Below are 16,348 nucleotides of genomic sequence, written 5' to 3'. Positions count from 1 at the left end.
TAGGATTACTTTCAGCAAAAAAAATGTTTGGTAGTTCTTTCCAGACCATTTTACATTATGATTTATCCAATAAACATATGATTAGATACACCAATAAATGAATCAGCATTAATTATCAACACTGTATGATTTATGCTGTATGAACAAGACTGTATGAAATTATGCTGTAATAAAAATCTATCATTTTAGGTGCCAATAGCTCTCAGAAAATTACTTTTGACTCATATATATCATACTAGATATTAGCCCTGAAGGCATTTTGCTACTAATTAAAAGAGATCTTTTCTTTGCTCTGAAACAGTAATACAGATCTTTTCTTTGCTCTGAAACAGTAATACAAAGCTTTGCAGCATAGAAAGAAAAATAGGCAGTTTGAGAAACTAAATTCTTCACTGTTTCCTGATCCCCATTCATGTTGATCAGAAATCACAGCAGCAGTCTGCCTTACACAGTTTCCTTTATATTTCTGCAATGTAGAAATTCCTTACCTGTCACACAGAATTATTGAGCTATTTCATTAATATTCTAAAAAAAATTATATTTGAAACAATTGCAGCCCTCACTTCTCATTTAAAGAGCTATCTAGTGATTCAGAAGGTAACATAGTTCAATCTCATTTTGTGGTTCATGAAAATTACAAGAGGAAGAAAGCATATTTAAATGTAATATGTTTGGCAGAACAGATACTTTTTCACCTTTATATTATAAAAGTATTTCTCTCTAGACATTTTTGAATAAGGAATTTCTTGTTTTCATTTTAAAGGTAGACTTACACTGTATTGTTGACAGATTTTTTTTTTTTTTTTCGCTTCTTAAATACTAGTCTCATTCTGATAGATCCATTTATAACACATACGTGCTGATAATGAAAATTTCTCTCTTTTGGCAAATCTTATTCCATCCTCTGGAGGGCAGCAAAACACTTCCCTGAAGGAAAAACAAGCAGCAGTTATAGAAATACACACAAGCTGTATGTCAGGAGTTCCCATATATTTGCTCCTGTGGTGCTTTTGCTCTGCAATAGCATGCTATGAAAGTTAATGATTTTTTCATATTTTCTGCAAAGTATGTGTGTGTACACAGGGACCAGTTAAGTGTTCATGTGCTATCTGTATAGAAAATTTCCTGTGTAGAAAATTTCCTTAGTTCAATCCTAGTCAATGCAAAACCCTCCACAGAAACTCTTCCTCTGACTTCAGGTGGGCTTAATCAACGTATCTATCTTAACTCAATGCCCAACCAAATTAGACCTGTCTGTATGTAGACATGATTAATCCAGATGTGTCTGCACAGAATGAGAGGTCTACGCTGGTTGTTGCCTGGAGATAGATAGTACAAGGCAAGATGGCCACATGCTCCCTCCTTTTCCCATGCGTTGGCTCTGGCATTCACAGGTCTGTTTTGGGAGCTGATTCAATTCTCTAAACTAGCTGAAACTCTTTCCACATTTTTTGTGGGTTATTTTTTCTCCCAGATTCTCAGCTCAACTGGCTGACAGAGGAGTTCACTGAATGTTACAGAAGGCACAAGAAAAGAAGCAGGAAGCTGGGAGCAGGGAGGGCAAAGGTGGAAGCAGGACTGTTTTGCCCACTCTCATGTAATTTTACCCAACCAAAAAGCCTCATAAATAGATCTCACACAAAGCATCCAGATTGCCCATCATAAGAGAAAAAATGAATTGTGCCCCTCAGACAGTCTGGTTGCAGGTGACAAACTCACAACTAGCTTTCAGTCTCTTTGATACAGGGGGGTGTTAGGGGGGTGACAAGCAAAATAATTTGGGATGTTTCTTTGCTGTGTTCCCTAATGCTCCTTCTGTTGTTTGCACTTCACAGCTCCTGCTCTGGACGTAGACTGGCAGAACAACACTACTTTTGCCTCCTGCAGCACTGACATGTGCATTCACGTATGCAGACTTGGCTGTGATCGTCCTGTTAAAACCTTTCAAGGACACACAGTAAGTTAAGTCTAAAACGTCAGTGATGGAGTCACAACAGCACGTAACAGTGGTGGCAGTTGATGTGTTGAGCAGGGTATTGTAGCACCAAAGGTGTTATATCTCAGTGCTTCCCTAAAACCATATTCTTTGGGAATGACTCACGGCCTGTGGAAAGGGATAAACTGTTATAAATCGGTTTAGGAGGCAAAACTTAAACAATGACTTTGTTCATACGTAGCATGAGCTGCAGACTGAAGGCACATTAATAAATAGGATTTTGTTTTCCACTCTCTTAATTGCCTTTAATAAATGAGTGAAAGAATAAGGACAGAACAAATTACTTCCATTGTTCAGGTCTAGAATCAATTGCATCTGATGAGATCCGTTTAAGATGTACTTCACTCCTCTTTTCCTCTCTTCTTTAGTATTTAATGGTTGTCAAAGGCTAATTTTTCTTGTTTTCATTCATGAGAAAACTGCTATCATATGCTGATCTGTAAATTAAATATTAACTCCCAGAGCTATTTGTCTCCCCACTGAAAAAAAATTTTGTTTGTTTATGTGGTTAAATCGGTATTAAACTGGTATTTCCTGGCAGGTTGCTGCACATTCCTATCAACAGATTGATGGGTTTTATTATTATATGAAATAAATCATTTCACATATGGGTCAGATTTTGACTTTAAATATGTGTGTGAAGTTCCTTTTGACTATAGTTAAAATGTGTAAAATGGGTAAAGCAAAATGAAAGTATTTCCAGTATTATTGTCACTAAGACCTCAAGCCAGTTCATGCTTTTTAAAAAATAATCTCTTCGTGTTTATAAAATGCATTTTTCCCTCCTGTGATTATATACGTCTGACCCTCAAAAAAGCAGAGAAAGCTTACTGACTATCTAGGGGAAACACTACACTTAGTTAACTACAAAGAGCTGGAAAATTTGATGGAGAAAGAATCAGAAACTAATTAATATTCCACGCTGGATTTCATTTACACATACTGCTCTCTTTAGAGAGATCACAATGGTTGTAAAGCTGTAATAACGAGAGCAATAAACCCCACAAAACTGTAACTCCCTTCCCCCAGTATTTGCTATTGCAAATTTGTGTCTTCTAGATCTACGTGATATTAACTTAGGCAATATCTGAATTCTAAAAGTAAGTTATTGCTGCATCGTCAATCAGCCTGGTTTTAGGGTTTATTTAAATCCTGGCATTTGAAGAAAGAGGACATGACAGATTTTGTGCCACAAAATATATGTGAAGACGAGCATAAACACAAAATGGTTACCATTTCTAAATGCTACTTAAATAGCACGATGAAGAAGGAGCACTGCTTCTCTTCCCCCGTAAAGCAACGAGGACTGCAGTTTGTGCTTTCACTTGTTGCAGGCGTAGACCTTGAGTGCCCTCTGCTGGGTGCCCGGTGCAATACGAGTAACCTGAGTGTTCACTTTGTAAAATCACTCTTTATTTCAGAATGAAGTTAATGCAATCAAATGGGACCCATCTGGCATGCTACTAGCATCTTGCTCCGATGATATGACATTAAAGGTAATTTAGTTTCCGTTTCAGCTGTTCAAAAAGTAAAAAAAAAAAAAAAACTTATCTCTGTTGTTAAGTCTTCTCCAGAACGATAGTACTGTATCAGTAAAACTGTGCATGAACAATAGTTCATTTTGTCCCATATTTCTTAAAGGTGATGTGAAAAATAAGACTGAACATAGAATAGCAGCCGCTGGTAAAACTGAAGCATACTATCCAAATTAGTGTCAAGTGGCTGGTATGTCACTGTCACAGAGTAGTCATAGTTTAATATATATGTGTGTGGGGCGGTGCATTTACATATAATATGTATATACATACACACATGCATCTACTTGCCTGTCAACAGAAGCTCTTCCCCTGTGTTCAGTAGGCATTAGGCTGTGTAAAGAATATAAAAATAAATAGTTTTCCTTTTGGAGTCTTTCTTCTGAAAGTACTTCAGTATTGAAGCAGTCTGATTTTTTGAGAAGCCCTGATTTTTTGAAAAGCCCTGGCATAAACAATGGGGCAGGACAAGTATATTCAGAGGTTACATCAAGCTCATCAGATACCTGAGTCGCTCCCTGAAGATGCCTGTCTTTATCCATTTACTGTATAGGAAGCCTAGGGCAGCTACACTGCTGATTTATGTGCCTCTGTTAGGTGCCTGAAGTTAGGTGGAATTAATGTGCGTTCTGGCACACAGGTGGCATAGGCTGCTCTACCAGTATAACCAGGCCATTGTGCTTCACTAGCAAAGTAGTACTAATAAAGGGAGAGGCTGGGCTGGCAAAACTACTTTTTACAATAGAGTTTTCTCCAGCCCAAACTTTCCCCTCAGTCTTGTTCTTCTTTCTCAACCCCATAAAATGAACACTTATGTCTACATAGCTGTATATTGTAACAGGAGGGCCCTCCTGTTGGACTACAGAACAATGCCAACACAGCTATTGTTTTATACTACTTCCTCTGAGCAAAGCTAACATCCCAAGAAAGATTTGTTTTTGAGGGCAGAATTGTACCAGTAAGACGGATTTCAGTGTTATTTAAGGTTTACACCTCTTTCCACTGTGGATTGACACAGCTAAAAGAATAGATGCTTACTGCATAAGCACAGCCTATGCATAAGAACTAAAATTCAGGATGCAGCAAAGCTTGTAGGTAAGACCTAAGTATACGTCTACATAATGAATGTTTTCTTTTAACTTGCGTGGTCTTTTTCTGTCTTTGCCACATACCCATTGGGGTTTTAATCCCTCTGGATTCTAGGTAGAGTATTCCAAATTATTCACAGAAATGCAAAGCTACAGAAAATAGATCTAGAGGATACTTGAAGGAAGCACTTCAGGACTATAGTATTAAGCAATAATACTCTGCTTAAACATCCTGACCCAGTGGTAGTACATTTTTTCTGGTGTCTATTTCGATGCTATGGTTTTAAAACTGCTTTGGCTCAGTGTTGTTGGCACCAGTTCAAATTTCTGACCGCCAAATTTGGTACAAGACCTAATGGTTTTCTATCACTAGCCTGGCCTAGCCTGTTTTTAAACCTTCAGTTATGGAGATTTCATATCCTCTTCAGGCAAATACTGTTCCTCTTCCATTTTCTTGGAAAGCATACCTCTCTGTCTTCAATTTTTTCTTATTTTTGAAGTTCTTGATATTTTTCTACAAATTCCTTGAACATGTTTCCTGTTAGGCATAGAACATGCCTAAGGTTTGTGTAACATTTCCAAAAGTGAACTCAGGTATGCTGCTGAAAATTCAGCATAAGAGCCCATCATTTCTCTCATGGTACAGATTTATAACTAGTGAGTTAAATTATTACTACTTTTTTGATATATTCTGAAACTGATTGACTGTAATTTTAGGTTGTTTTCCCTGCTGTGAGAGATTAGCTTGTTCTTCTGGTTTCCTTAATTATCTGTAAAAAGACTTACTAAATTACCTGTCATGTCTATTCAGCATATTCTTTATCTTATGCTAAAGTATTTAGCCACATAACACTGCATAAATAGCAGATTTGTGTGATTCTGTGATTTATTCGATTCTGTGATTCTGTGATTTTGTTCCATCATCTATGCTGTTAAAAACATCAGGAAAACAAGTGAAGTTTTAGAGAAAAAGGAACATGTGACATGAGTATTGACTGACATAAGAGAAAACTCCTAGATTTTAAGTACTTACAGAAACTATTCTCATTCTTTAAAAAAAACTGCTATTGCTGTAATCTATGACTTAACAAGTTAAATTTCTGTAAATAGAACATTTTCAGCTTCTGTGAAAATACAGGTATAGGCCATGGGCAGTATGACAACTATCTAGATCTTCTGACCAATTGAATAAATACTATTAAAAGTGTATCAGGTTCCCCTAATGTGGTGACTCTAACATGCGTGCATTATAGGTACCAAACTGCTGTGTTAATAAACTCAAATTAAGTTATGCATGTATATCATAGAATCATAGAATCAGTAAGGTTGGAAGGGACCTCTGGAGATCATCTAGTCCAACCTCCCTGCTCAGCAGGGTCACCTAGAGCAGGTTAGACAGGGTTGCATCCAGGTGGGCCTTGAAGATCTCCAGAGAAGGAGACTCCACAACCTCCCTGGGCAACCTGTGCCAGTGCCCCGTCACTCTCACAGGGAAGAAATTCCCCCTCATTTTCAGGTGGAACTTCCTGTGCTTCAGTTTCTGCCCATTGCCTCTTGTCCTGTCACATGCGACAGCTGAAAAGAGTTTGTCCCCATCCCCTTGACACCCTCCCTTCAGGTACTTGTACACATTGATCAGATCCCCCCTCAGGCTTCTCTTCCCCAGGCTGAAGAGGCCCAGCTCTCGCAGCCGTTCCTCATAGGGCAGATGCTCCAGCCCTCTGATCATCTTTGTAGCCCTACGCTGGACTCTCTTCAGTAGCTCTATGTCTCTCTTGTCCTGGGAAGCCCAGAACTGGACATAGTACTCAAGATGAGGCCTCCCCAGGTCTGAGTAAAGGGGCAGGATCACGTCCCTCGACCTGTTTGCAACACTCTTCCTAATGCACCCCAGGAGACCATTGGCCTTCTTGGCCACAAGGGCACATTGCTGTCTCATGGTTAACTTGTCACCCACCAGCACTCTCAGGTCCTTCTCTGCAGAGCTGCTCTCCAGCAGGTCAGCCCCCAGCTTGTACTGGTGCCTGGGGTTATTTCTCCCTAGGTGCAGGACCCTGCACTTGCCCATGTTGAACCTCATGAGGTTCCTCTCTGCCCAACTCTCCAGCTTGTCCAGGTCTCTCTGAATGGCAGCACAGCCCTCAGGTGTGTCAGCCACTCCTCCCAGCTTGGTATCATCAGCAAACTTGCTGAGGATGCACTGCGTCCCTTCATCCAGGTCATTGATGAAGAAGTTGAATATCTAATCTAGATATTAGATGAAGAAATGTCAAGAGTAACACATAAAGAAGACAGAAATAATTTAGCTGAAAATAGTAACATCACCATTTTTCTCCTCCATAATTACTGTGACATAGATTTGGAGTATGAAGCAAGATACCTGTGTACATGATCTTCAGGCTCACAGCAAAGAGATTTATACTATCAAATGGAGTCCTACAGGACCGGGCACCAGCAATCCAAACTCCAACATCATGTTAGCAAGGTAAAAATACACCTATTCCTCTTGCCTACCAAGAAAAAGGAGCATCTTTCTGACATATAATTCTACTGTTATCATGATGTCACTCTTCCTATAGACAGTTCCAGTAAGCCATCTGCAGATAATATTAAAAAGCACCTGTGTTTGTAAATCAGGGGGATAGATAAAAAAGGAAGGAAAATGTATTTGGAAAGGGAAGAAGAAAAGGAAGGAAATTTGAGTTATGATATTTAATATTTTGGCTGTCTCAATAAAAAGATAGTAAATTTGGCATTGCACCTTTATATTTGGCAGCTGGTTGTTATAAATGAATATATTTAATGAGACAGATGGCAGCTTATTAAACCATTTGGAGTGTGTACTAAGAAGGGTCATGCAGCTCACCTGTGCAGATACTGACAATTTTTGTTAACTTGTTAACTAACAGAGAAAAGCTTGGATACTTTTTAAGCTTCCACTTAAAAATTCACTCAAATTCTTCTTTGAGTTTCAGAAATACGTTTACTTGTAGGAATGCCAAATGATGTACCATTTGATTAATAAATCAGTTTGTTATGTCTTCAATTCAGGAAAGAGTTGCATCTAAGTTGATTAATTTACTTTACCCCTCAATCTGGGAGAGGACAGGAAAAGGGACAGCAAAGAACTTTGCTTGCCTGGTGTTACTCTTCTAATATTGTTATTTTTAATACCAGTTACTTCCCTTGTATTTCCCTAAGCCCACAGTCTGGGATTTAGATGGATTGGAGTGAAAACATCACTGAAAGAAAGTAAAAAGAACTGCAATTCTAGAGAATTACATGAAGTTAATTCATTAGATGATACAAATCTATTAGGAATAAGATTTCTCTGAACAGTCTATCCTATTAATGACAACATATTTTTAACTTCCTCAATAATAGCAGGTAGAATCTCAAAAAGACAGAGCTGACCCTGTTTGGGGGTAGTGAGCTAATCATATGTACAATATCCCTAGTTAAACTCAAGGGTCCACATGAAAGAATTCAGTTCTGTAGATAAGGTTCTTGCCTTTAAGCAAGTAAAGGCTTGAGTGAACATTAGCCTTGCTGTTTTGAAACATTAGTTCCTGCTTAGTCAAAATAACCCTGTAGTGTTCTCTTCAAATATTTATAATATCAACCTATGAATTGATTAATATCCAAGTTAAGACATGCTTGTGTTTGAATGCTTCTTGCAGTGCTTCATTTGATTCGACTGTTCGGCTCTGGGACGTTGACCGAGGAGTCTGTATTCATACGTTAACAAAACATCAAGAGCCTGTCTACAGTGTAGCTTTTAGTCCTGATGGAAAATATCTAGCCAGTGGGTCCTTTGACAAATGTGTCCATATATGGAATACTCAGGTATTTTTTTGATTTATGTGAAATGCATCTGTTTTAGATGACACATTAGTGGCAAAAACTTAAATGGAAAATACATGTACCTCTGTGGACCGTGTCTGCCAGCCAAGGTGAACCTGATTGTACTGACTGATATAAGTCCCAGCATAACAGTTGAGTCACTCAGGTGGAGTGAGGTGACTGTCCAGAACATTTCTGCAAAGATTTCTTTGTATGCTAAAACAATAGCATACAAGAAAATTGCTGTGTCACACTGTGCTGTCAGCTTTGTGAAGCAAAGGCATGGACTGATTCTTAGAAATAAGTGATAACTTCTAATCAGTAACAAAGTCCGTTCAGTTGTGAGACTGAACCTGGCTTATAATATGCAGTGAAAAGATGATAGATACAAAGGATGAACAGTTTGAGTATACTCTGGAAAAAACAGTGGGGCAATTGGAGTTTTTTTCCTCCCAGCCCCAGGAAGCTCTTTTCACTCATGCTTTATGACCTAAGGCCTGGGAGCAAGCTGAAAGAGCTGATCACTGCTTTCATGTCCACCCAGTTCTCTTCTCCTAATGAGAGTGTTCTGTGTGTGATCTGTACAGGCTTAGAAACTCCTGCCAGGAGGTTTTTCCTGGGTAGGGAGATGCCAAATGTGGGAGAAGGTTATGTACAGAGATGTATACTGCATGAAGAATTGAGGAAAGTCCGAGGCCCCCTCATAGTGGTGGCAGAACTGTCATCAGCGCCCATAGTTCCACAGACAATTCCAGACATTGATGCCTCACAGCCTCACAGAGTAAACGACAAACCTGACAGCCACCTCAGCCTAACTCTCTTGGCCTTTGCTATTACAGAGTTGACAGAAAGAGATGTTCAAGACTCCTGTTGTGAACTGCTTTCTAGAGGAGCCTTTTTCTCTTTATTATCAAAGACCAGTCTCCTAACTTCAGCACCTTCATGAGATGACTGTAGTTAGGCAATGTGAATAGCTCCCCCTCACTGCCACTCGCTTCTCTTAATATATTGCCCTACTGCAGAGGAAAAAAAAAGGAATTTCTGTGTCAAATGTTCTCATGCTGTTTTGCTTTGTAGAGTGGAACTCTAGTACATAGCTACAGAGGCACTGGAGGCATCTTTGAAGTCTGCTGGAATGCTAGAGGAGACAAAGTGGGAGCAAGCGCATCAGATGGATCGGTAGGAATCTGTACACACTGTAAATGTTGGGTGGAAATTACTCTGCTGGAAACTGTCAACAAAAACTCACATGCCTTCCTGCCTGCTCTGGACAGAGGTCAAGGTGTAGACAGCTCAGGACAGAAATAAGTAGAGCTAAAGAGTATATTTAAAGTGCCTCCTGTTTTGAATATTGAGAGCTGATGTTGTTACTCAAAGTGCAGAATGCATGTGGAATAGGTGAATATTGCTGAAAATGGAGAAGACTTTTAAATACATATTTGATAAGAACAACAGCATTGTTTCTACCATTATTTATTTTGTCTATCAAAATTTAACAAAAGTCATGGCAGTCAGCTGTCTAATCAATAGCTGTGTTGGGGCTAAATTTTATTCTGCAGAAGAAATTTAAATAGTACTGAAGGAGGAAATTTTCAGCAGGATGCACAAAGATTTTGTCATGTGGTAAAGAAATGCTGCCTGGGAGATACTGATAATTCATGACTATTATCTTTGCTGTTAATGTTACTTTATAAAAAAATTCAATTACACAGAATCAGTAAGATTGGAAGGGACCTCTGGAGATCATCTAGTCCAACCTCCCAAAGATTTCCAGGTGCTGGTTCAGCTGAGGCTTGAACCCAAGACCTTTAGCATGTAAAGCAGATGTGATAACCACTACACTATTCCTCTATCTAGCATAAGCAGCTTTTAAAAGACATGCAGATTTTATAATGCACTCTATAGCTTTTTTAAATAACTTTTCTCCATGGTTGGCTGGCATAGCTGTGCTCTAGAGCAGTATTTTGCAAGTTTTTAACCATGGGAGCACCTAGGACATGATTCAGCTGCCTGAGCTAAGTTGAGATAGTGCCCTGCATGGCTTGCAAGAACTGTTCCAAGTGAATATATTTCTGAAATGGAAGGAGACACTATCTTTAGGCAACTGAATAGAGCCTATAAGTTTATCTGGGATATGCAGTGTCACAGAAATGTTTTTAATCTAGTGAACGCTCAGGTAAATGTTTAATACATGGTTTTCATGTGTTTCTTCCAAGGTTTCCTTGCTTGTGTACATGAAAACAGGTACTTTAGACTGATGTGAAGCTTGGGAGTATGACATGCCATTTTTTCAGCTGCTGGCTGATCTGCCTTTGTGCTGGGCCATATATGCATATGAATCCCAAATAATCTTCAGAAATGGTTCTTAATCCTGAGTCTTTTCTCTCTAGGTTTGTGTTCTAGATCTGCGGAAGTAAAAGTGAAATGTTTTAGAAGAAATTTCAAATGGACCAGCAGTGAATGTGTGGGGAGAAGCACTCTTCAAAACTATTCTTAACAGCTCCAGAACTGTACGAACTTGAACAAAGTTAGAGTGTACCGTGAAACCAACTCTCCCTGGCCACAGATGTCTAGTATTTTGTCCGTAACCTTCATCAAGGAGTAAAAACACAGTCACTTCAGAGGGGGAGGGAATGGTTTCCACCTGGAACATTCAGCCTTGGAAGCATGAAGCCACCAGCTAGGCATTGCACTGTTTGGTTTGCGTCTGAGAACTTGCTCTGATGGCTGGGAAAAAAAGCTGTGCCAAAAAAAATTAATAAACAAAAAAAGAAAAATGCTGTGATAAACCAAAAGGGAAAAAAAATCCTCCTCCATGCGGTGTTGTATTTTTTCCTTCCAATTTGGACACTACAGTTGCTCTCCCAAAGGACGTTCAAAGACCAGTTTGTACTGATGAAATGCTCAACTTTGTAATCACAACACTTTCTATTTTCTAGACTACTTTTTTTGTTCAGTGGTTTTTCTATCAGCTGGAATATTAAAGCCTGGAGGATCCCAGGCTTAGGATGAAGCTTTTGTTTTCCTTTTATTTCTCCCTTCCATTCCCAACTTCTCTTTCCTTTTTTTTTCCCCTTCTCTTTCTTCTTACTCTTTCTTTCTTTTTTCCCTGTATTCCCATAGTAGATGCAGCCAGGTGGACATGACAATGAAAATTTTTGACAGACTGCTTCTCCTCTCTTCTTTCTCTCTCTCTTTTCTTTCTTTCTCTCCGTTTAAAAGAAAAAAAAAATCCTCCATGCTTCAGATCTTAGCGTCTCAAGGGCACTTTCAGCAAATTGTGTAATAAGTGCTTTATATAAGAATGCAGTGCTGGGGAAGATTTTTACAGGAGAAAGATGACTTTTAACAGAAAGAACCCAGTGTATTTTTGGAAAAAGATATTTTTTATGTTAAACACAGTTTTAAAAGCCTAAAATGCCCACCAAATGTAGACCAGTTGTGTAATTCAAGTAAAAAGAATGACACAAAGTCCAAGGAACATGAAAGGTGCAGTATCCTTTTTCTCTGAGAAAGTACGGTAAGAAAAAAATGCCATTTGATACAAAAAATGCCAGTCATTTAGTAAGAGTCCTCTTCCAGCAGCCAGACATTTATATAGACTAATTTCAAATTTGTGGCTGTTTGATGATGTACACTAATTAAAAGAAATCCATAAGTTTTGAGACTATATATTTATCCTCGTAATGAAAGGAAAACAACTGTATATCCCATTTCCTCTATATACAGTTCAAAGTTCATGTAGACCGTGGATTTGGCTGCCACTGGTCATGCTGAGCAATGCCGACCCCCCACTATTCATCCCACTCAGCTGTTTCTAATCCAGTAAGTCAGTGGGATTTTATCACTGACTTAATGGGACCAATTGGACCAAGATATATTGACTGTGCTTATCGTTGTTGATGAACGGACTCTTGCCAAGGTCCTGTCCATCTGTGGTGAGCACATACCTAAAATAGGCTCTTCTGTTGCATCCGGCAGCGTGTCGTGCTGCTGTCACCCTCAGCCGCATGTTCTCATGCTCTGAAGCAAGCTCTGGGTCTGCACTTGAAGGTTCACTATCTGTCCAGACACATTTAGTTTAGAGCACATCCTCAGTGTGGTGCTCAGAAGACAACATAGATCTCTATATTAGGTGAGGACATGATAAACAATATATGAATTATTTCTTGACATATATACCACTATAAAGTTAGAGTGGGTGAAATGATCAGAATGACAATAAAGACAATAAAGATAAGCCACTTCTCCAGTTTGGATATGATTTCCTTACTGCAAAGTTAAAGACATCTGCAGTGATGCCTACTGAAGATTTCTTTACTGTAAGAGCAAATGATGGATGTAAAAAAGGCATATTATAAGCAAGCCATAGGCAGAGTTTACTGACAGTGCTGTAAACCGTAGGGCAGCCGCAAGGTGGTGGCCATTATTTAGACAAGTCCTCAGAGTGATCTGCGTCAAACTAGTATCTGCTCCAGCCTGCAGGCTAGGTTAAGATTTGTAGTGTGCAGAATGGCAAACAGAAAAGCCCCTTAAAATCGTATAGCACAAAAGCTGTGATTGCTGTAATGCAGAATCTTCCCTTTGATTTGACCCCAGCTGCCGAAGCGGTGATCTGATCTGAGCTGAAACAAAACCAGGCCCATAATATTGAAATGGTGATGCAAAACCTGCCAAGCATCTTGGCATCGTGGAGTTCAGACTACATTTTTTTTTCTCCTTTGATTTCCTCTCTTTACACTTGTATCTGTACAATATCCTAGTCTTTTCAGTGGAACTAGCCACTGTCAGCTTCAGCCTTTTTTCTTCAAGATACACATTTGAAAAGGAAAAACTAATGAAAAACAAATAACTGCTAAAAGGGTTACTTAGTCCTGAGGTGAAAAGATTTATGTGGGATTTTGGTTATTAATTACAGTTAGGCTTGTTTATAATTTATATCAAAGAATTGGACACTGGACGGTATCAAGGATTATTTTTGGTGTTAAATGTGTCTATGTGTTGTTTTTAGTTTTCTGCTCCAAGAGCATGACTGTAGATGATCACGTGACAGTTTTGCACTGTTTTATAATAACCACGTGTAACTACTAATTTAAAGTCACTACCTAAAAAAAGAGTACTTATTAGAAGAGAGAGACTTGAATTTGAATACATAGGTTTAATGTGGTTTTATAAAGCACGGTTGAGTTGATGATTTGATTGGAATCATTGCATGTAGACGGTTCACTTCCTTACTTGTACAGGAGTTTGAGGTCGTGTTTCTGAGAAAAACAAGCAAAAAAAAAAAAAAAAATCTCCTTTTGTGCAGACAGTGGAAGATAGGCAGGACGGGGTGCTGCTTTTCAATCATCTGCCCCATGTGTAATGCTTCAATAGCAAACCTCCAGACTCAAAGAGAGCACGTTGCTCCGTGTGAGTTCAGCTGTGCCACGTGGCCGTCCGGTTACAGAGCCCAGGTTTTGTACTTTTTCGAAGAATAGCTACTGTAGATAAGTCTGCAGTGTTGAAGATGTGTGTTTCTTTTTTTCTTTTTATTTTTTTTAACCTCTCAGTGAGAACACCATCTTTCCTCTGCCAGTCTACATGGAGGTAAGAAGCCACAAGAAATGCAATTTCAAAATGAGCTGGTTTACAGTGTCTGCCTGTGAGAGAGGCTGCCATTCCAGTGGAGCGTTCCCTATACAGACCATCAGATTTGAAAGCATCATTTGCAAAAAGCTGCAAAAATTCACCTTTATTCCCCTCCCCTAGCCTCTAAAGTGGGAAAATGCTCAAAGCTATTGTAGTAGCTAGTTTTCAGGTAAAATGAGGGCAGCTAAAGAGATGAAGGAAAGCAAAAGCTGTGATTGCAAAGGCTGGTTTTAGGCACGTGGGCTGGTTTCTCTAGGCCATGGGCAGTGGGGAGAGAGAAGCTCTACCAGGGCTTAGTTCAAAGTGGAAATCAAAGCCTGAATGTCCAGAATTGCCCTTGCGAGAGCTCTCACTTTTCTGCATTTCTGCAGCGGTGTCCCTGGGCTAACGCTACCTTTTATGACTGCCCCTATGAGACAGCATAGCATGAAGCAACAGGCTGGTGGACTTGAGCAATTTTTTTCACACAATACTTTTTGATAGTTTTGATTTTATGGAAGAGAAATTGAAAAACATAAGAAATCAAACTGAATTGTGAAACCATCACGAGGCTTACTGGAATTTTATCTTTGCTGGCTGTCTGGAACTGGCCTTGAAGTGAGAAAAAAAAAAAGTTTCTGAAAAAAAAACACTCAGCTCCATGGGTTAGAAGGATACTGAATCTTTTATGTAGAAAACACTGGGTCCCTTATGGGGCACTAAAGGGCCTGACTTACAGGGTTACACACACATTAACCCCATGCTACATCTTAGAAATTTCCTTTTAATTTGTTTAAAAAGAGAAAAAATAGCTAATTTTAGAGCCAAGTGAAGTGCACTTTGTCAAATGTAAGGGTCTGCTTTGTTTTTGGGTTTCTTTTTTTCTTTTTTCCTTTTTAATTTTTCCTCCTTTTTTCCTCCTTTTGCCTTTTTTTAAAAAAATGTGGTTCTTTGTCAATTGCAGAAATGTTCTTTCAGCCACTCACTGAAATTCTGAATTCTGGCTTCTGCAGTTTTTATTGTCTGTGTCAGACTTGCAGCCAGACTTGGTTCTCATTTCAGCATTTCCCAGGTTCTGTTGAAACAACATCAACCCTTTATTTTGTTTCTCCCCCACCCACACTTTCTTCAAAATCACCTTGTGTATTGTAGCTCATTTGTTTTAAGGAGAGAATCAACAGATCATATTCAGTGTCTTGAATAAATTGCTATATTTTGATATTAGAGAATTCTGTGCGTGTTGTTCCTTATTCTTTCTTGACTATTTTGCTTTCTGTGTTAAGAGCTGGGGGGGGCGGGTTACACTTTCACACGTTTCTTGTTCAGTTTTACTTTCCCCAGATGATTCATTTATTGAAAAATCCCTCATTTTAGAGGGAGCAAAAAAGTGAATTATTAAAATTGATCACTAGCAAGGAACCAGCTTCAGTAAAACTGTGTTAAAGTACTTAAAAAAAAAAAAAAAAAAAAAAAAAAAAAAAAAGTTTAATCAAAAGGAGGTTTCTCTAGATAAAATAAATTTGTCTCTAAGCTGATCTAAATAAATTGTTAGTTCTTCCTGAAGCTATGAAGGCCTTACATTCGACAAGCTGCTTGCGCAGTTGGCCGTAATGCAGGAGGGTGCCTGTGCTTCACTGAACAAACCATGGAGGCTTTTAAAGGACCTTAGAGTGTTGCAGCTCATGCAATGGGGTGATAGGTCTTTTTTTTCCATTCAGCTATAACTAGAAACATTTCAAAAAGAGGGATACCCCGTCCCCCAGCGTTACCAGTACGCTGGAGCAAGCGAAGTGGGCTTCCCACAGTCATCCTCTCTGATAGGAGCTCCCATGGGCGCCCTCTAATAGCTCCTCCATCCTGCTGGGGCCTCACGACACTAACAATTCACAGATATAATGGTTATTTTTTTTATTCCATGAAATAGTACCCACACTACTTTGTGGGGTGTCAACATGGAAGTGTGAGGTTTTTTTTTTTTTTTTTTTTTTTTTTTTTGCTTTGTGACAGTGTAACACTGATCCAATTCATCTAAGTCAAGGCTAAAAGATTGTCAACAGCCTTCAGAAGGTGCTACCACCCAAATCCACACAGCATCTTACGTCTCACATTACCTGACTCGTAGGTATTTAAGCACCTAGAGTCTATGCTGATGATTTGCACAGTGTCACATCATCAAATACTCAAAAAAATAAAATATATCTTTTTGTGCAGTTTTTTACAGTCCACTCTATCAAATTTGCAGAATATCAATATACAATTAATTCCCTGTAATTGTA

General features: G+C 38.9%; 1 protein-coding gene across 7 annotated transcripts in view; it reads left to right on the top strand.

Annotated features, from left to right (window-relative positions):
* Window positions 1-15,291, top strand: part of TBL1X (transducin beta like 1 X-linked) — a 204,543-nt gene extending 189,252 nt beyond the window's left edge. For all 7 annotated transcript variants that reach the window (XM_062601262.1, XM_062601296.1, XM_062601277.1 and 4 more), the window contains 6 exons: window positions 1,836-1,957; window positions 3,418-3,492; window positions 6,977-7,104; window positions 8,300-8,465; window positions 9,540-9,641; window positions 10,853-15,291. In XM_062601262.1, coding sequence (XP_062457246.1) covers window positions 1,836-1,957; window positions 3,418-3,492; window positions 6,977-7,104; window positions 8,300-8,465; window positions 9,540-9,641; window positions 10,853-10,879 — 620 coding nt within the window. In that variant the 3' untranslated portion in view covers window positions 10,880-15,291. The remainder of the gene's footprint in view (window positions 1-1,835; window positions 1,958-3,417; window positions 3,493-6,976; window positions 7,105-8,299; window positions 8,466-9,539; window positions 9,642-10,852) is intronic.
* Window positions 15,292-16,348: the final 1,057 nt, after the last annotated feature.

This window comes from Rhea pennata, chromosome 1 (assembly GCF_028389875.1).
Source record: "Rhea pennata isolate bPtePen1 chromosome 1, bPtePen1.pri, whole genome shotgun sequence".
Taxonomy (NCBI): Eukaryota; Metazoa; Chordata; class Aves; order Rheiformes; family Rheidae; genus Rhea; species Rhea pennata.
Note: the sequence above shows the minus strand (reverse complement) of the source record. Positions and strands in the feature narration are given on the sequence as shown.